Source organism: Bison bison, unplaced genomic scaffold (genome assembly GCF_000754665.1).
Source record: "Bison bison bison isolate TAMUID 2011002044 unplaced genomic scaffold, Bison_UMD1.0 scf7180017864132, whole genome shotgun sequence".
Taxonomy (NCBI): domain Eukaryota; kingdom Metazoa; phylum Chordata; class Mammalia; order Artiodactyla; family Bovidae; genus Bison; species Bison bison.
Window position 1 is genome coordinate 552,335 of NW_011494704.1, and position 21,381 is coordinate 573,715.

Below are 21,381 nucleotides of genomic sequence, written 5' to 3' on the forward strand. Positions count from 1 at the left end.
AGAGTTGGACAATAAAGAAAGCTGAGTGCAGAAGAATTGATGCTTTTGAACTGTGTTGTTGGAGAAGACTCTTGAGAGTCCCTTGGACTGCAAGGAGATCCAACCAGTCCATCCTAAAGGAGATCAGTCCTGGGTGTTCATTGGAAGGACTGATGTTGAAGCTGAAACTCTAATATTTTGGTCACCTGATGCAAAGAGCTGACTCATTTGAAAAGACCCTGATGCTGGGAAAGATTGAGGGCAGGAGGAGAAGGGGATGACAGAGGCTGAGATGGTTGGATGGCATCACTGACTCAATGGACATAAGTTTGGATGAACTGTGGGAGTTGATGATGGACAGGGAGGCCTGGCATCCTGCGGTTCATGGGGTCACAGGGAGTTGGACACGACTGAGCGAATGAACTGAACTGAATTGAAAGATTTCCCAACATAACTGCTTTTCTGATTTATCTTCATTCAGGGTTCAGTCCATTACTTTTCAAATCATATTCATTAATTTATAAACTTGGTTAAACGCTAGTATTATTGGCTCATCAAAACTTACTTTATCTTAATTCTTAAAAATTCCAGTCCATGTTACTTGGATATCTTTCAGTCAATGTGAGATCATGTTGAAAGAGCGTGTTTCGTAATAGAGTAAAATATACAGACTATAAGTAAAGATTAGACTGGTTTGCTATAGGCAAAGCTGCACAAGAATTTCCCTCAGGTGATTTTGCTGGGAGAGAGGAGGAGAGAAATACCAAAGGCAGTTTGCCAAAACCATATGCCATTCTGTGTCCTTGTGACATTCGTATGCAAAATAATGCAGTTTGTTTGGAAATAATGGGTTTTATTCTTAGAAGTTCTAGTTTTAAAAAATTAAGTACACAGAACTCTAAGAAGCATTCCATGAATACTTTTAACTGCATGACATGAGATTGTTTCCCTTTCTTAGGTCATCAGAGCTTTGCAGAGGGTTGACAACATGGTTGGCATGCTGATGGATGGTCTGAAGGAGCTGAACTTGCATAGATGCTTGAACCTCATCCTTATTTCAGATCATGGTAACCTGGGTTTATATCCTTTATCTTTCAGGTTAAATGGAGCTTCCAAAAGTTTACTTGATTGATTAATGTTTTATTATTTCCTCTGACTTTTATAGCTAATTATTCCTTGTGGAGAATCTTTAGAAAACATTACATTAAATATAACATACAAATAAAACACAGAACTCACAGACACCTATGAGCTTATTAACCACAACGCACTTATCTCCTGATTTGGGGAAGACTTACATTAGAAACTTGGAGAGTTATTTTTTCAATATTAAATTTTGGTAAATCTACTCTAAACATTTTAGGCATACTTTGAACAGATTATTATGTGCTTCTTCTATTTTCTCTAGAATGATAAATCTGACTTTTAAAGGGAGTATGTATTAATTTTGGCAGTATTTTGATCTAACTCTTATTTACTGTGACCTTTAAAACATGTTTGTATGCAGACTTGGGACTGTAAAAGCCATGTGTATACAGGAAAATCAGAAAAAGCTTCTTTTTGTTTGCTCTTGTTGTTATTATTGTTTGCTTCAGAAATAATTATTGAAAACTATTTCTAGAAACAGTCCTAAGAAGATGTATTCTAAAGAAGCCTCCAGTCTGAAAATGAGATGAGTGTTTTATACTCCTGGTTAATATACTAGTTGATTCTGAGAAAATAACTGTGCTTTCATCCTCAGGCTAAAACTGTGATATTCTTCCTCATTCACATAAAAATATTGTAATACATAAATAAGAAACACTGAACTAATTTTAGATGGAGAGAAGGGAAAATATTTTTTTTAAGCGAAGTGGTAGATATATGTGAAACTCTGTGTCTTACCTGTTAGATGTTCAACTATCATAAATGCTGCCTGCATGTGTGCTAAGTCACTTCAGTCATGTTCTACTCTTTGTGACCCCATGGACTGGTAGCCCACCAGGCTCCTCTGTCCATGGGTTTCTCCAAGCAGGAATACTAGAGCGAGTTGCCATGCCCTCCTCCAGGGAATCTTCCTGACCCAGGGATCGAACCCACATCTTTTAAGTATTCTGCACTGACAGGCAGGTTCTTTACCACTAGCACCACCTAGGAAGCCCATCATGAGTGCTGACCTCATGTTTATTGATTTTAATTCTGAAAGTGAAAGAAATTCTGTCCTACATGTTAAAGGTTTTTTATTAAGGTTGCGACATGTTTGGGGACTTTTTTTTTTCTCCTAGGCATGGAACAAGGCAGTTGTAAGAAATATGTGTATCTGAATAAATACTTGGGAGATACTAAAGATTATAAAGTTGTATATGGACCCGCAGCTCGACTGAGACCCTCTGATGTTCCAGATAAATACTATTCATGTAAGTATATCTCTGTGCTAATTTTGAATATGATTATATTTACAACTAGTGTGTACGTGCTCAGTTGTGTCTGATTCTTTGTAACCCCATAGACTGTAGCCTGCCAGGCTCCTCTGTCCATAGGATTCTTCAGGAAGGAATACTGGAGTGGGTTGCCATTTCCTACTGTAGGGGATCTTCTTCCCAGGGATTGAACCTGCATCTCTTGCATCTCCTGCATTAGCAGGTGAATTCTTTACCCCTGCAGTACCTGGGGAAGCTCTATATTTACAATACATTCCTCTGAATCATATCTTTAAATTAAAGGTGATCAATTAATTTCTTTTTCATGATTAAATATCCAGGACTGGCCTTCTGCACCCAAAGGGATTTTATGGGACTGGATATGAGGACATAAGTCTAACCACTTACCTGTTATTCATGACTAAGAATATTATTTGATGAGCTTGGTACAGTTTTATGTTATGTGTATTTTTCTTGGGCTTCCCTGGTGGCTCAGATGGTAAAGCATCTGCCTGCAATGCAGGGGACCTAGGTTCGATTCCTGGGTTGGGAGGATCTCCTGGAGAAGGGAATGGCAACCCATTCCAGTATTCTTGCCTGGAGAATTCCATGGACAGAGGAGCCTGGCGGGCTACAGTCTATGGCATCGCAAAGAGTCTCAGAGACACAACTGAGCGAGTAACACTTTCACTTTCATATTTTGCTTTTGTTGGATTCAAGATTACTTATAAGGAAAAAAACTCAAAATTTCAGCTACATTTATTCAACTTTAATTAATATCATTTCATTAAACTAACTTACAGGTGTTATAGGATAATATTCCATTATGAGGAGGAATGCTGGCTGAGATGATTAATTCTATAAGCAACTAATTTCTGTTCTCAGAAATGACTTTCTTAAACTATTCCAAAAAACAATGAGAATGTGTTTTGTGAGCAGAGAAGAAGAAATTTCACATTCTCTCTTGACCACATGTCATACCCAACCTGCCAGGAAATTTTAAATATTCATTCTTTTGAAAATCAAGCCTGGTTAAGAATTGATTGTTATACCCTTCTTTTCGATTACCATCCTTGGTAATTCTAAAATACTAAGAGCAGTTTTATCATTCTGTTATAATTACCTTTGAAATGGAAAGAGAAAAGAGATTTTTCTGACAGTCATCACTGTTGGATTAGGTTTGGGTATATGCAGTGCTACATGTTTCAGTAGATATGGTTGAGTATTTGTGAGGAGAAGTAGATTTCCCTCCAGGAAAATTGTTATACACATATATTGACATAGTAACCCAAAGCATAGACTCTAACTTGTATAATAACAAGTTTTAATTAGTACTTAAGAAAAACTATTAAAGTAGTATGTGATTGTTTTAAATGGATTTGTGTCTGATGTGCTATATTTTTGTATTGTTTTTAATGGTAGCATACCATTCAACTATTCTTATCTTTACCTCTCTTCAGTTGATTATGAAGGCATTGCCAAAAATCTTTCTGTGAGTATCTTTTTTTTCCCTATTACTGTTTTGTTGCTAGTTTTGTATAAAATATATTTAGAAGAAAGTTTTAGTATTTGATTGGGAGATTATAGGATTTTAACCTAATCTATTTTCTTTTTTGGGGGGGGGATATCTGGGCCAACATTTAAATGCCCTGTAGTTTTTAAAGGTCTTTAAGGACGTATCTCAATAATGTAGGTTTTTAAAATTTTAAAAATTTATTTATTGACATTATTAAATTTATATGACAGTACAAGAAATAATTGAAAACAATAGGAAGGGAAAGCCTGTAGCCATACTACCACAAACACTTAGCATTATAATATATTTCCTACCAGTTTTTCTTAGGTTGATTTCTTAAACTTTTGTCCTAGTGCTGATTTACCTATATTCCATTTTTTTACTTGATGAAAATTCTTACAATTTTAAAGAAAGTTCTTAAAATTATTATAAGAGTATTTGAAAATAGATTATCAGTAGTAGCACAGATATAAACTAGTGACTCAATCTAAGGACTAAATTGAGGACTAGGACTCTTATGCAATAATTATGATTTCTTATAAAATAAGAAAATACAATAGTTGAGAATATGCAAATTATACATTATGTAAGTAGTGAAAACTCAGTTATTTTTGCATCTATGACTTATTGGGCATACTGATTAAACATTCGGGAGAAAAAAATTCATATGGACTTAGGAAGCAATTTCAAGAGCAGTTTACACTTAGAAAATGTGGAAATGGTTTTTCTTTGTCTCTTACAATTTCAGTGCCAGGAACCAAACCAGCACTTCAAACCTTACCTGAAACATTTCTTACCCAAGCGTTTGCATTTTGCCAAAAATGACAGAATTGAGCACTTGACGTTCTATTTGGATCCTCAGTGGCAACTTGCATTGTAAGTTCTGACAGTCTCCCAGGTAAACCTAGTCATTCAAGGTCCTTGAAAGGACCATTGGGTCCTTTCCAATGGTGTTATAATATGAAGACTTCAAGTATGATTCTCTTTGTCCCAGTTTCTCTCAGCCTTGGACTATTGACATTTGGGATCAGATAATTCTTTGTGGTGGGGAGCTGTCCTGTGTGTTTTGGGGTATTTGAAAACATCCCTGGCTTCTACTGACTAGATGAAAAAGTACTGTCTATAGTTGTGACAACAAAAAATATCTGCAGGCATTGCTGCAATTCCCTGGTGAGAGGGGGCCACCTCCAGCTAACAACCACTGCTCTGTCCCCTCACATCCATCTTGATTATTTCTTATGTTCCACTTGCCTTGTGTCTTTTCTACATGTTATGGTTATGCCTAATAATAGCTTCAAAGTCTAACAAATGATTGGCAAAAGCTCTTTATGTTATAATAATGAGCAATTACCATCTTCATTAGACAGAGCTGTTTTTTTCATTCTTGTTATACTAAATCCATCAATAAACCTCAGTTTATTGGTATGTTCAGCAAATTATTTGGATTGTGCATATTGTTAATGTCTCAAACTTGATCATTAACTCCTGGAAGCCAGGAAGCCAGAGATGATAAATACATACCTCTGTCCAGCAAAACCTAAACAGTAAACCAGAATTCAGTCAACAGAATTACAAGGTCTCTCCCTTATTAGAGAACTGTGCTTTCAGTGTTTAGAAAAAGAATATGAAAGAAGAGAAGGTCCTTATCCTCATGAGAGAACTAATATTTAGTGAACATCTACTATGTTCCAAGCATTTCTTTAGGCTAAATGGTATACTTTTTACAAATAAATTGTTAACTATCAAAAAACAGTTGCTCTTTATTAATGGAAATAATGTCATGGGTGTCGATTTTGCTTTATGAGTGGACTTTGCATTATTAATTCGTATTATGTGACAATTAGGAATCCTTCAGAAAGGAAATATTGTGGAGGTGGATTCCATGGCTCTGATAATACATTTTTGAATATGCAAGTGAGTAAACCTATTCTACTTTGAAAATTATAGTTTATATCTAAAGAAAAAACTGATATATAAAGTTTTAGACTTAAAGATGTAGACTGTTCTTATGAGTCTTTAAAGAGAATTAATGAGGCACATACTTTCATATAGCTGTTTTACTTTGAACATTAATAGAATTTTAAAAAGTTACATTTCCTGAATGTGTGACTTACACTTTGTGTGTGTGTGTGTGTGTGTCTGTGCACGCGCGCACACACACACTCAGTTGTGTCCAACTCTTTATGACCCTATGGACTGTAGCCCACTAGGCTCCTCTTTCCATGGGATTTTCTAGGCAAGAACTCTGGAATGGGCTGCCATTTCCTCCTCTAGGAGATCTTCCCAACCCAGGGATCAAACCTGTGTCTGCTACATTGGCAGGCAGATTCTTTCCCACTGAGCCACCAGGGAAGCCCACATTTCATACTATATTTCTAATAATTATTTTTTCATCTATTTGTACTTCATTGAGAATGTTGATTCACAGTAAACAAAAGGCAGTAATTAATAGGTGGAAAGATAACATACTTATGTTCTAAATAAAGATAATCCCTTCCATTTGCCTAGCACTGTAAAAATTTCAAAATACACTCATATCATTATCCCTACAGCATGGTGTATGGTGGGCAGAGTAAGATTTAGATCCCATTTCACAGTTTAAAAAAAATTTCATCATCATTTTGTTCTGATTGTCAGGTTCAGAATTGTAATAAAGTTAAGAAGGATATCTTAGATGTCTTTAGATTAAATGTGCAACAGGGATTAAAATAATATCCTAGAAGGGCCACTGGGCACAGTATTTTTCCACTTATCTTAATATAACCAGTTTGCATATGTACAATGGGCAAAAAAATACCTTTTTAGTGACCAACTTTAGTGACCAGTTTCTTTTCTGGCCAACGTAGGCCCTCTTTATTGGCTATGGACCTGGATTCAAGCACAGCACTGAAGTTGACTCCTTTGAAAATATTGAAGTCTATAACTTAATGTGTGGTAAGTGTGAACAGGTAGCTCTTCTCCATTCTGAACACAGACCTGGAATAGATTATCAAAAGTAGGTCACATATTGGGCACCTTTCAGGAAATGATGATAAGGAAAGATCCTCATATTTCCACCTTTCTTCTTCCTGACCCAGAGTCATTGAAAACATATGCAAAACATAGCTATCTGATGTTTCCACTAGGCTGCACAGTGGCAAAATATAACAGTCAGAGCAGATGGTCTATGAATTGTAAGTGCCTGATACTTTGCTAGGCCCTAGACTTAATGAGATGACAGTTGAACCAGATCAGGGTGGAAGCCAGAGAAAAGAGTTTGGAGGTTGTGAAAGGCAGAAAAAACAGGTGGATCCTCTAGTAGCAGTAATAGTTGAATGGACGGCAATGTCAAGGTTGCAGAAATGGAGGAGAACGCATTGGCTATATTCTTAGTTTACTCCATACCTTCTAAATTAGAGCTTTTATGGTTGAATATTGCATTTTAAATATTGCTTCCTTTTTCTGATAACAGTACTAGAATTTATAAAACCTTAAATGTGTCCTAAGTATTGACATAATTCTTTTAGTGGGAGACTGAATACTTAAATGAGTTAATATATCCTAAAGCGTCTAAACAGTGCCTGGCATATAATAAGTGCTTTACTGTGTAAGTGTTTGCTATTATTATTATTAACAGCATGAGTCTTAGACTTGGACTGAGCTGATTTTGAATCCAGGTCTACTATATTAGTAACTTGAGACCTTGAGCTAAGTAAGCATGCTGATTCCAGTCGTGCATATGTACTAAGTCGCTTCAGTCAAGTCCAACTCTTTGCGACACTGTGGACTGTAGCCCAACAGGCCCCTCTGTCCATGGGATTCTCCAGGCAAGAATACTGGAGTGGGTTGCCATTTCCTCCTCCAGGGCATCTTCCTGACCCAGGGATTGAACCCACATCTCCTAATTCTCCTGCATTGGCAGGTAGCTTCTTTACCACTAGTGCCAACTGGGAAGCCCACCTTGGAGAAATTGAAATTCAGTTCTAGACCATTGCAATAAAGTGAATACTCTAATAAAGCAAGTACATGAATTTTTTTGATTTTCAGTGCATATAAAAGCTATTTTTACACTATACTGTAGTCCATTAAGTGTGCAGTAGCTTATGTTTAGAAAAATATACATACTTTAATTAAAAAGTACTTTATTGCTAAAACATGCTAAGCATCATCTCACAATGTGGGACTATCATAGACCTTCAACTGTAAAAAAAATCTCTGGAGTGTAATAAAATGAAGTACAATGAAATGCTTGCTCCTTGGAAGAAAAGCTATGGCAAATCTAAACAGCGTATTCAAAAGTAGAGACATCACTTTGCCAACAAAGTTCCATCAAGTCAAAGCTATGGTTTTTCCAGTAGTCATGTACAGATATGAGAGTTGGACCATAAAGAAGGTTGAGTGCTAAAGCTTTGGAACTGTGGTGTTGGAGAAGACTCTTGAGAGTCCCTTGGGCAGCAAGCAGATCAAACTAGTCAATCATAAAGGAAATCAACCCTGAATACTCACTGGAAGGACTGATGCTAAAGCTCCAATATTTTGGCCACCTGATGCAAAGAGCCAACTCATTGGACAAGACCCTAATGCTGGGAAAGATTGAGGGCAAAAGGAGAAGGGATGACAGGATGAAATGGTTGGATGGCATCATCGACTCAATGGACATGAATTTGAGCAAACTCTGGGAGATAGTGAAGGATAGGGAAGCCTGGCGTACTGCAGTCCATGGGGTTGCGAAGAGTCAGACATGACTTAATGACTGAATAATGATGAAATGATGTCTCTCTGTATTCATCTACCAAATATTGACAACAAATATATTTAGCACGATTGGCATATAATAAGCATTGAATAGGGGATAACTATAGTTACTGTTTACATTAAAATTTAGAGATTTTTATAGAGAAGTACAGTGTGCATATCAATATTTCCATCAAGAATAGCCTGATCATAAATATTCTACAACCTGAGAAAGAGAGATTTTTAGTTTTATTTTAGGTAAAGAGTTAAGGACTCATATAGATTTGGATTTAAAAAATAAAATTCATAGTGCAAAACTACTATTTAGTTTTGAAATTTCTTAAGTAAATCTTTATTTACCATTCTTGGAATTATGCAGATTTACTGAATTTGACACCAGCTCCTAATAATGGGACTCATGGAAGCCTTAATCATCTTCTAAGCAATCCTGTTTACACTCCAAAGCATCCCAAAGAAGTCCGGCCCCTGGTCCAGTGCCCCTTCACAAGAGCCCCCAGGGAGAGCCTTGACTGCTCGTGTGATCCCTCAGTAAGTATTCTGAAAATATTTAGCCGAGTGGCTATGATTTTATAGCACCTTCTGCATAGCGTATTTGTGAGTGGGAGCAAATGTACGTATTTTCAACTCTAGTGACATATGCCAACCTTTTTATTTTTTATTTTCCCCCCTCTTAGTTTTTACACTCGCTGTATTTTTAATCCCCTTGTATTGAGACTTGATTTGGCTGCAGGCTGCAAGAATTCTAGCTGAATTCTGAAATATACTGAATCCCAGAATCCAGGCTGCCCTCCTAGCAGTGAAGTCTTTTATGAACCAATCTCAGTATTTCCTCTCTAAAATACATCCAACCTGTTTTAAATTTAGGAGGAAAATATTTTGAGGGATGAAATGAATTTATTACACTTCATTTTTATTCCTAATATGTAATTGTTGTAAGGAGATGAAAATATATGACAAATTATAAACAAAATTGATCATGTCCATAAAAGCAGACATTTGAGTAGCTCATCTTATGCTCTGTTTTGTTTTAGGCTTAATTTATGCTTGTAAAAGACCATAAGAGTAGAGATAAGAATTATAAACAGTAGTTATATTCTTATTTTTAAATGACTTGTGTTCTGCTGTGCTAATAATTTTGTCTTTTTGCAACTACTATCCCTATGTTTTTATCCTCTTCTTCAAAAAAATAATTTCACTTGTACAGAATGGTTATAATTTTATCTTTGTTCTATGGTGGAATACTTAAGCTATGAAAGTCATTTGTTACAAAATTAAGGCACATTTTTCAACCCTCAAAAATTGTATCATTAATTTTTTAGATTTTGCCAATTGTGGATTTTCAGACACAGTTGAATCTGACTATGGCAGAAGGTAAGCAGGATTTTTCTCAACAATGTGAAGCTCAAAATTAGTTTGGGGTCATTGTTTGAGAATAACCAATAGAATAAGGTAGTGGTGGAGGACCACCTGATGAACTGGGTGAACTTTTTAGCTTGACAATCCAAACTGTTAGTCATAAGGAAGGAAGGGGTGTTTACAGTGGAAGCAGTACGTAATGTAGTTACTGGAAGCTGAATCACTCTTTATGGACTCAGTGGAGTATTTTGAGATTTTGAAGATATGTATAGGTTTATATTATAATAATAGATCCTCAGATTCCATTTAAAATACCTAAATTTCTGTTTCACTTAGTTCTTAATTATAAGGTAGTATAAACTGATTTATCTAAAGTCACTTCTTCATAACTCTTGAATGAAAATTAAGCATATGCAGACAACTGATGAAGTGTGGGTATTTAGTATCCCTTTGATGGTCCTTGACACAGTCTCAGATCCTTAAGTTACTTGGCTAACAGTTTTTTTCTTGCTGGAATAAAAAAGTGAATTCTGTGTGCTCTTGACTTGGACTTCTCTCTATAAAATCTCTATAAATGCACAGATTATAGAAATTTTAGATGACCCCAAGGTGGCAAAGTGTCATGGTGAAAAATGACAACCTTTGGAACTGAGTAGATATGGGTTTGAATATGAGCTTAGAAACCGTATGTCCATGGAAAAAGTTATTTGTTCCCTATAAGTTGCTCTTTTCTCATCTGTAAAATAAGTATATAGCCTCAATTTATGGGGTCCATATGAATTAAATTCAATGATATATACAGAGAATTCTATAAAGCATCTGATGCTTGAGAAAAGGGCAATAAATGGTATATGTGCTATTATTCCATTTGGGGTAGTCTCATAATTTCAGTTTAAAATTTTTGCTTTCTGAGTATACACATCATCCAGAAAACTTTCTTTTGATATTATGTCTTGGAAAATAGCTAATAAAGATAATATTAAAGAATTTTAGTAACATAAGTCCTAATTACTGAAATCCCTAGCAATCTCATGTAGTATCTTCTTGTGATATCTTAATATCACATTGATAGTTCAGGATCTACATAGGCACACACTCTTGTGAACCCCTTTTGTTCTTTTCAAATTACTTATGGTTCTGTTCTTTGTAAGTAGTTTTATTTTGCAGTTACAAATAATTTTTCAATAGGATTAAGTAGAGAAAGGAATCAGATGAGGGTGTATCATTATATCTTACCATACAAAGCACACTAAGTGTGTTTGAACGGTGGTTTCACTTCCCCCCTATGACACAAGAGAAGACCATTAAGCGTGGCGCTCTACCCTATGGAAGACCCAGAGTTCTCCAGAACAGCACTGTCTGTCTGCTTTACCAGCACCAGTTTGTGAGTGGTTACAGCCGTGACATCCTGATGCCCCTTTGGACATCCTACACCATCGACAGAAATGCAAGTATTTGTCATCTCTGTACCTCTGCATGGCTATTTTATATTATTACTAAGATCTCTGTACCTCTGCGTGGCTCTTTTATATTATTACTAAGATCTCTGTACCTCTGCGTGGCTCTTTTATATTATTGCTAAGAGCTCTGTACCTCTGCGTGGCTCTTTTATAGTATTGCTAAGACCTCTGTACCTCTGCGTGGCTCTTTTATAGTATTGCTAAGACCTCTGTACCTCTGCGTGGCTCTTTTATATTATTGCTAAGACCTCTGTACCTCTGCGTGGCTCTTTTATATTATTACTAAGACCTCTGTACCTCTGCGTGGCTCTTTTATATTATTACTAAGACCTCTGTACCTCTGCGTGGCTCTTTCATATTATTACTAAGATCTCTGTACCTCTGCGTGGCTATTTTATATTATTACTAAGATCTCTTTACCTCTGCGTGGCTATTTTATATTATTACTAAGCAAAACTTTGTCAGCATCATTTCTCACTGTCCATCTCGGCTCTGTAACCAGCTCCCAAATTAGATCACTGAGCCGAGAGTCAGAAAATTCAGGTCCCGGTTCTACCTTGGCCACTGACTAGCTATGTGACTTTGACATTCAGAGCAAACCTTTGTGAAATGAAGGTATGCAGTGAAGGTTTCTTGCATGCTTTGGTTTTTTTTTCTTGGTTTTAATATTTGATGATGCTAATTTCTAATTTCATGAAATCACTTTCACAATCAATTACAGTTATTATTTCTAAATACACAGCTGTGTAAGTACAAGGATTTCCCTCAGCTGCCCAAATCTTGGGCCCTCAGGGATGGAGGAGGACATTGAAGCTCAGTAACCTCAGTACATATACCACCTACAGGGAGACCTCCCAGACCAAACCAGGGAGAGGCCTGGGGTCCTGTCCACCACCCAGACTAGAGGAGTTCAGCCTTGAAAGGAGTAGGGGAAGATATTCCAGAATAAGACCACCATTCTCCTTCACCCTCACCCCCTGGATGCTTTGGTAGCAAGATAAATGAGGAAAGAAATAGAGCTTGAGAAAGAGATTAGAGGCAGGAGATGAGATTTAGATCTTACCTGGAAATAAAGTTTTAAACTAGTTGTTGTTCAGTCCCTAAGTCGTGTCCGACTCTTTGTGACCCCATGGACTGCAGCACACCAGGCTTCCCTGTCCTTCACTATCTCTTGGAGTTCCTTCAAACTCAAGTCCATTGAGTAAGTGATGGCCATCAACCATCTCATCCTCTGTTGCCCTCTTCCCCTCCTGCCCTCATTCTTTCCCAGCATCAGGGTCTAAACTAGACTGACCAGATTTTCAGAAATTGAAAATGTCTGGTAAGATATAGGATGCTCTTAAGGGATAGAAAGGGGATTTGAGAGAGCTTAGTTGACTATAGCAGTTAGATTTTAAAAACAGAGTTATTGTTACTACTCACTAAGATTGTTCATATATATGTAATTTTTGTATCTGTATGTAGAGAGAATACACACACACATTCACATATGTACATAAAGTTTCTACCTTAATTTGATTTTTAATTTTTGAAGAACATCTTCAAACATTTCAAACACTTTTTAATTGACTTTGTAATATTGAGTTTGCCAAAAACTTGACTTGTGTTTTTCCATAACATCTTCAAAAAACCCAAACAAACTTTTTGGACCACTCAGTATACAGCAGTTTACCCAGTTTTTTGTAGGTCCCCATCCTATTTATTATAGTTTAATACCTTAATTATAATGTCCTAGGACTCTGTTTGAATTTTCAGTTTTCTTATATAATGAAAGCTGCAAAAATTGAGTCATCACTACTCATGAGGTTTTCATATTGAATTGCTGTTCCATGGCTTTCCCCCACCGCCCCCCACCATTTTTGGCTGTATTGTAATATGGAAAAGTCTGATCTCTAAAAATCAGCAATTCACTGCACAAAAGTTTGAAACTGAATAGACAAAAATATTATAAACAAAGGTAGCACAACATGGTAGGAAAAATTTGCACATATATGACAAGTGATTAATATCTTTAATATTATAAAGAGTTTCTACACGTTGGTTAGAAACAAGATGAATACACTAATAGAAAAGTGAAAAGTGCAGGGCATGAACAGACAAGCAGACCCACATGATTTTATGACGTGGTTCACCTTTAATTATTTGTAAAGCTCTAGCGTTCTGTTCTATATGCCTCATCCCTGATTGTCCTTTTCATTTTGTTCTTCAGGACAGTTTCTCTACAGAAGACTTTTCCAACTGTCTTTACCAGGATCTCCGAATCCCTCTTAGTCCTGTCCATAAATGTTCATTTTATAAAAATAACGCTAAACTGAGCTATGGGTTCCTCTCCCCACCACGTAAGTCTCTTCCTCGCTGATGTTCCCTTTCCCTTATGTTCTTTCTTTCTACCATTTCCTTTCCTTTCTTATGGGGACGTGTACATCTTGTTTATTTATTGATGAAAACTGTGAGTGGAAAATGGAACTATTAGGGAAATTTTTCAAGTATCTAAAACTTAAGTTTTGGAAACCTGTTTACTTTTGTTTGGAGAGTGATGGATTTAGGGTAACCACAGTAGATAGAACATTCTTCACTTTTCTGCATTTCTTTTAAACAGAATTTGAGAAACTCAGGTCAAAAGGATGCATCAGGGTTCTTAGGAAGGAGATAGCATTTTGTTGTTTAAAAAGAAAACTCTGATTTGTCAAAGAATGAGGTAAAAGGAGAGCCTGAGTTTGCTTGCTCTTGCACTGATACAGAGCCCCTGGGGAATGGCTTTTTTTTGTTTTTTTTCTGAAATCTTATTCTATTTTTTCAAGTGGCAGATCTGTATGTTAATGAGAAGACATTTTGAGGCCAGCCTAAAAAGGAAAAAAGTCAGAAGACTCCAGTCAATATGCTCAATATCCAGTTCAGTCCCCAGAGCAAGCTTCTGAAGTCAGAACTTGGCTTTTGCGTTATAAAAATAGGTCCAAGCCAGAAGTCCATACAAAGAAGCCTTGTACAGCACATTTCAGGAAAGACATCCCTTGTGATGTTTTTTCTGGTTAGTAGGTGTTCTGAAGCCAGATGTTCTCATTTTTACTTTTCTCTGTGAAAGAGTTCAGGGAAAGATTGTTGACACAATGTACTTTAGTTGAAAATAAGGCAAATGAGGTAAAATTTGAATATGTTTAATTTAGGCCCTTCGTATTAAAGATTTTGTTTCTTCATCTTGAAGAAGAAAAGATCCAATGTTTTTTTAAGGGACCTGATCACATTGCATTACCCGCCTTGATCTAGTACCTGGGAAAGTGTTACGAGTTTAAGATGATAGCCCATTTTTTAAATACCCCCATGAGAAAGTATAATTCTTACTGTGATTTGTGAAGAATGAAATAGTTGTTCTTGTTATTTTCTTTGTAGAATTACATAAAGGTTCAAGTCAAGTATATTCTGAAGCATTACTTACAACTAATATAGTGCCCATGTACCAGAGTTTTCAAGGTAAAATTTTTAATCTTACAAACACTTTTGGTGGGAAAAGAATGTAATGTTACTCCTAACTTATCTAGCTAATGTAATCTACTAATAGATATTAAATTTCAGTCTGTTGCCTTATTTAACTATTTGGAAGTTCTTGATAATTGTTTTTAATTTAAAATGAATAGATTTTACATCATTATTAATTATTGTAACTATTGGCTTTTTTAAGAATAAATACACACTTATACTTTAAGTAATTTACAGAGCATACAAGGAAAATTTTATTGTAGTTTACCTCTAGAATGCTTTTGAATAGTTAAAAATTCTCTGCTGCGGCTGCTGCTAAGTCGCTTCAGTCGTGTCCGACTCTGTGCGATCCCATAGACGGCAGCCCACCAGGCTCCCCCGTCCCTGGGATTCTCCAGGCAAGAACACTGGAGTGGGTTGCCATTTCCTTCTTCAATGCATGAAAGGGAAAAGTGAAAGTGAAGTCGCTCAGTCGTGTCCGACTCTTAGCGACCCTGTGAACTGCAGCCTACCAGGCTCCTCCATCCATGGGATTTTCCAGGCAAGAGTACTGGAGTGGGGTGCCATTGCTCTAGAATATTTCAAAAAAAATACAGATGTTAACAATAAATTTGAATAGCTTGCCTTGTTTGTGTTCTTATATTTTTTATGCTTAATGATAATATGTGATCTCAGCTTCATTGATAATACATATGTTTAGGGATGCCTGAAGTAGAATTGACTTCAGCATTTGCTCGTTAGTCTTTCAAAGAGCAAAAGCTGAACGATGGATTTTTGGCCAGACTTCACTTTATCCCTAATTATGACAAATGCTAATTTTGATTCATAATTTGGTTCGTAGTTGATTTACGTCATCTTGTTCTTTTGACACTGTGGCGTCTTCCTTCTTGTTTCAGTTATATGGCACTACTTGCATGGCACCTTACTGCAGAGATATGCTGAAGAAAGAAACGGTCTCAATGTTGTTAGCGGTCCTGTGTTTGATTCTGATTATGACGGACGTTATGATTCCTTGGAGACTCTGAAGCAGTAAGAACATATTTCATTTACTCTTAAATACAGCTCTCCAATGGAACTACCATCCAGTTGAGTCAGCAGAACCTCTTCTATCTAACTATTCGTATTTGTATAGCTGACATTTCTGATTATGCAGGAAGCCCCTTGAAATAGCTGATTAATTTTGATATTTTGATGTTCAGTAAAATATTTTTTTAGATGAAAGTAGTGTTTATCCCCCACTCAGCTTAGATGAATAATTCTATAGCTCATATTAAATACTGACTCTGCCTTTTGTTAAGAAGATAACAACAGTGTTTAAAATCTCTTTCTGTGGCTATTGCGAAGATGCTGTTTTAACTAGCAAACTGCCATTTTCGAGACAAAGAATGATACAGCGTGGCTGGAGGCATCCTGCGTCAAAGGAGCAGAAGACAGAAAGCCATAGTGCCTCAGCGTTCCGTAGCTTGAATGTCACAGCTTTCAGTTTTATCCAACTCTGCTGCAAGGGGAATTTGTTGCAGGAGCGAAAGTGAGGTGGACGAGGATGGCCATGTCCCAGATCGCTTCTGAGTCCCTGAGATGGCCACCAAGTGTGGGTTGCTGGCTCCATACAGGAAAGACTTCAAGAGCGAGACATAGTAAAGAGAAAGAGGGTTTATTCCGGGAGAGACACACTCCATAGATGGAATGTGGGCCATCTCAGAAGGCAAGAGGCGCCAGGGTATGGAGTGTCAGTTTTTATAGGGGTGGGTGATTTCACAGGCTAATGAGTGGGAGGGGTATTCCAGCTCTTTTGAGGAAGGGGAGGGTATTTCCAGAAATTGGGCATTGCCCACTCTCTGGTCTTTATGGTCAGCCTTGGAACTGTCATGGTGCCTGTGGGGGTGTCATTTAGGATGCTGATGTGTTACTGTAAGTGTATATTGGCCCCCAAGGTCTAGTGGAATTTGAATCGTCTGCCACCTTGGACCTAGTTTGTTCTAACCAATTTATGTCCTGTCCTTGGGCTATATTATGTTTTTAAAGGTTGTTCCCTGCCCCCTTCCAGTCTCTGAATGATACAGTGACCTTCTTGAGAAACCATCAGTGGTGCTTTCATAAAGGAAAAAGGAAGAACATTTTAGAGATTGGTTGATCTTTATTAAAACAATTGCAAAATCTTTGGAAGCAATTTTGGTTCTTCAGTCTATGAGAAAAGTGGAGTGAAGCATCCACTGGGATTCAGCCCCTGTCTGAGAACTACTCCCTCAGGCTGACTTAGAGATTACTGTTTACACATATACACCTGTGACCACATCATTTGTGAAATTATATTTTTATTATATTCTTTAAGGCATAAGGATCCTATGGAAATGCCTCAGAGGTGGCAGCAGGAGAATGGGTAAAGAAGAGAACTTATACCTTTTCCATTCACAGCTTCAACTGGAACACATTTTAATATGCTTTATGTATCATGGTTCCACATAAGATGGTGGTTTTTTTTTTTTTTAATGATACCACCACTACCTTAAATTTTGAAAGATAACTAAAAAACCAAATGAATCTTCTTTTTTTTTCCCAAACAAATCTAGTCTTGAGGCCTAAGGAAATAGAATTAAGATGAGGTAAAGGTGTTACTTGGGACATCTTTGAGAATATGCTTTAATTAAAAAAAAAAAAAAGTAAAAACAAAGTTATAGAATAGGAAAGAAGATCCAGTTAAAACAACAGCTTCTCTGAATGAGCCAAAATGAAAAAATCTCAAACCAGTTCTCTCTCTTTCACTTTCTGTTCATAACTGCCTGGAATTTAAAAGATTCTCAGTAATGCTTTAGAGTCCTGGTTGTACATATTCAAAATTGACGATTTTTTCCCTTAGTGTCTCAATTCCAATTTATTAAGGTGGAATTACAAAAAAAAAAAAAAAATACAAAGTTTTAATAAATTTCTGTAAAAAGTAACATTATTTGGATTGTGTTTCTATGTCTTCTAATTCTTCTTCTTCTCCATCTGGTAGAAAATGTGAGGTATTATGATGACTAACTTCTTACAATATGTTTAATTATTTGACTGAACTTTATTTGGAGATGTATTGTATTAAAAATATACTTGAGTGAAATAGTCATTAAAGGGAATAGTTATTTTTTTCTTAAAGTGAATATTACCATATTTTACAGAAACAGCAAAATCATCCGTAATTTGGAAGTTCTGATTCCAACTCACTTCTTCCTTGTGCTAACAAGTTGTAAAAACACATCCCAGACTCCCTTACAGTGTGAAAATTTAGATGCCATGGCTTTCATTTTGCCTCACAGGACTGACAATAGTGAAAGCTGTGCGGTAAGTGGCCTTTGTTAATTTATCTTTAAGCATTGATATATAAATATGTTTGTGCATGTCTTACATCTGACATTACTGTGGGAAAAGAAGAGATAACTAGAAGATACATGTTTGAGATTATAGAATGGTTTTAAACTTGATCTTCTTAGTTTATTCAAAGAAGATTACTCTTGTCTGTTAAAAGCACTAACAGTAAGATCAAAACGTAAAAACTTTGTTGACGTCATATGGCTTAGTCACTTAATCTGTGTATAAATTCTGGGCCCTCCCCTGGAAAAAAAAAGGGCTGCAATAGATTTATACTTACATTTTACTAACCAAAATGATGTTAAGTGCCTTGAATTAGGTGTTAAGTTACTTTTCTATCTGTACCATTCCAAAAGCTATCATACCGATAACTTAAATATAAGCATTTAACAAATTCTATAATGGCAGTGTAACAAGAAGACACTGAATATTGGATTTGAACCAGAAAGTGAATTGTTTGAAGGTGTATCAGATATACTTGGTCTTCCCTGGTGGCTCAGATGGTAACAAATCCACCTTCAATGAGAGAGACCTGGGTTCGATCCCTGGGTTGAGAAGATCCCCTGGAGAAGGGCATGCCAACCCACTCCAGTATTCTTGCCTAGATAATCCCCATGGACAGAGGAGCCTGGTGGGCTACAGTCCATGGGGTCACAAAGAGTTGGACATGACTGACCAACTAAGTACATAGCACATATACTTACTGACCCCTTCTGTTTCATGTCTGAAATAGTGACTAAGGATTAGCTGGATTTGGCTTGAGAGAACAGATGTCTTTTATTTATTCATGTAAATGCTGAAACAGATGGCCAATATCTACTGGCCAAGTAGTCTACTGAGTCAGGCTCTTTCCTTGCAAGCCAGAGAGAGGGTTGCTGGAGTGGAGGAGACTGAGTATAACAGTAGTACTGGGTGGTGGATGCTAGAAGCTAATGGAAAATGGAAATTATTGATCTTTTATGTGAAAAGTCTGTATTTATTATTTGCAACTAATAATATCATCAGGGCACATGAACCTTTATTGAAGTATGTCTTTAAAGTATAATCATAGCACACCAGCCCGTGGATATGTTCTTCATCTGACTTTCTCCAGTCTCCATTTTCAGAAAAATTTACACCAACATATGGATGTATGATTTCCATCTCTGCCTCCATGCGCCAGAGCATAAGCCTTTAATTCTTTTTTGATCTCATATTAGCTAGAACTTCACTACTTCACCAGAAGTGAAAGTGTATTTTTCCACTTCCCCTAACCCTTTCTTCATTGCAGCTGTGTAGATAACTGATTCTGATAAGAACTAGCATTTGTATAGCTCATTTGCACACATCATTGTGTTTGATCTTTAGAGCAACCCTGTGAGGAGGGCGCAGGTAAGAGAATTCGTATTCAGATACTAAATAACTTGCCTCAGTTTACCTGGTAGGATGATGGTAGAAGTAGAACTTGAATCCAAGTTGTTGTTCAGTCACCCAATCATTCTGACTCTTTGCAGCTCCATGGACTGCAGGATGCCAGGCCTCTCTGCCCCTCACCATCTCCCAAAGTTCACCCAAGTTCATGTCCACTGCATCAGTGATGCCATCCGGCCATCTCATCCTCTGATGCTCTCTTCTTTTTCTGACCTCAATCTTTCCCAGCATCAGGGACTTTTCCAATGAGTTTGCTGTCTGCATCAGATGACCAAAATACTGGAGTTTCAACTTCAGCATCAGTGCTTCCAGCCAGTATTCAGGGTTGATTTCCCTTAAGATTGACTAGTTTGATTTTGCTGTCTGAGGGGCTCTCAGGAGTCTTTTCCAGCACTGTCGTTTGAAGGCATCAGTTCTTTGGCATCATTCCAAGTTCCTTTCTGCTAATTCCCATATTCTTTCTACCATGGCATGTTACTTTTGTTTTCCAACATTTTTAACCCCATACTTTGGTGTTTCTTGCACCAAGGCACTGTAGGTACATCTGTTCCACATATACTTTCCTCAGATTTGATACATCTACTAAACAAACATGAATGGTATGTATTGGATGGTGAACTGCTCAAGAGCAGGGATTATGCCTAACAATTCTCATGGCATCTGCCATTTAAGAGACAGGGTGTCATGGCTGATTACAATGAGGGAGATGCAGAGAGTGTGGGGAAGGTGGACTGACTATTGTCCAGTGACTTTTCTTCCTTTCCCACCCTCATAGCACGGGAAGCATGAATCCTTATGGGTTGAAGAACTGTTGAAGCTACACACAGCTCGGATCACAGATGTTGAACACATCACCGGACTCAGCTTCTATCAAGAAAGAAAAGAGCCAATTTCAGACATTTTAAAGTTGAAAACACATTTGCCAACCTTTAACCAAGAAGACTGAAAATTTTTTTATTCCAAAAACACAGCAGTAAATCTTTGTGAAAGAGCCTTCTGTTTTATACATCCTCTATTTACACTGTTGCATTGTTTGGAGACTGTCGACCAGAGTTAGAACTGGGAATCCTCTGTGATACACGACCTTCTCAGGGAAACTTGTGGCTTCCGCATAACAGTAGGAAGGTGTTCCTACTGGGTCTCACACATGTTTGAATGTGTAAGAATTGTTCAAAAAGAAAAAGAAAAAAAAAAGAATTGTTCAGATTTGGGAATAAAGACAGATCATACCTAAAACTGCTCTTCTACTTCTCTTAAGGGCAGAAGGAGCTGTGAACATTCTCTGGACACCAGATGTTTGAATCATATTATCATTAATAAATTTCTGTGATGCTGACAAACACCAGACTAATGAATAGGATTGGAGTAGACCATGTTTCATTAGTTCATTCACAGGAATTTAAAAGTGATTCTGGATTCTTTTTAACTTGGATATTCATTTATTTTCATTTTAATCAGAAAAGTTAATGGGAGCAGAAATATTTGAAGCCCTATTTTTATCTCTTCTGTACACCCCCTCAAAAGCTAACTATTTTTAAATTGTAACTGGGTTTCTTCCGATTTAATGATTCTTTCAGGTTAAACTTTGAGGGACCATCTGTACTGAGTGTATCTACCCTTTATAAAATTTAGTCTACATTTGTACCAAAAAATAAAAATATTCCCAATCTGATCACTGATAATATAGGTTGAAAATAACTCCAATAAT

General features: G+C 36.8%; 1 protein-coding gene across 1 annotated transcript in view; it reads left to right on the forward strand.

Annotated features, from left to right (window-relative positions):
* The window catches only part of ENPP1 (ectonucleotide pyrophosphatase/phosphodiesterase 1), a gene marked incomplete at its 5' end in the record, with an annotated part of 71,093 nt that extends 50,080 nt beyond the window's left edge, over positions 1 to 21,013 (forward strand). The window contains 14 exons of the mRNA XM_010839689.1: positions 938 to 1,046; positions 2,244 to 2,375; positions 3,839 to 3,870; positions 4,643 to 4,770; positions 5,739 to 5,808; positions 6,741 to 6,828; positions 8,987 to 9,156; positions 9,948 to 9,999; positions 11,280 to 11,431; positions 13,654 to 13,783; positions 14,832 to 14,912; positions 15,815 to 15,947; positions 18,074 to 18,236; positions 20,449 to 21,013. Coding sequence (XP_010837991.1) covers positions 938 to 1,046; positions 2,244 to 2,375; positions 3,839 to 3,870; positions 4,643 to 4,770; positions 5,739 to 5,808; positions 6,741 to 6,828; positions 8,987 to 9,156; positions 9,948 to 9,999; positions 11,280 to 11,431; positions 13,654 to 13,783; positions 14,832 to 14,912; positions 15,815 to 15,947; positions 18,074 to 18,236; positions 20,449 to 20,619 — 1,611 coding nt within the window. The remainder of the gene's footprint in view (positions 1 to 937; positions 1,047 to 2,243; positions 2,376 to 3,838; positions 3,871 to 4,642; positions 4,771 to 5,738; positions 5,809 to 6,740; positions 6,829 to 8,986; positions 9,157 to 9,947; positions 10,000 to 11,279; positions 11,432 to 13,653; positions 13,784 to 14,831; positions 14,913 to 15,814; positions 15,948 to 18,073; positions 18,237 to 20,448) is intronic.
* Between the last annotated feature and the right edge of the window lie 368 nt (positions 21,014 to 21,381).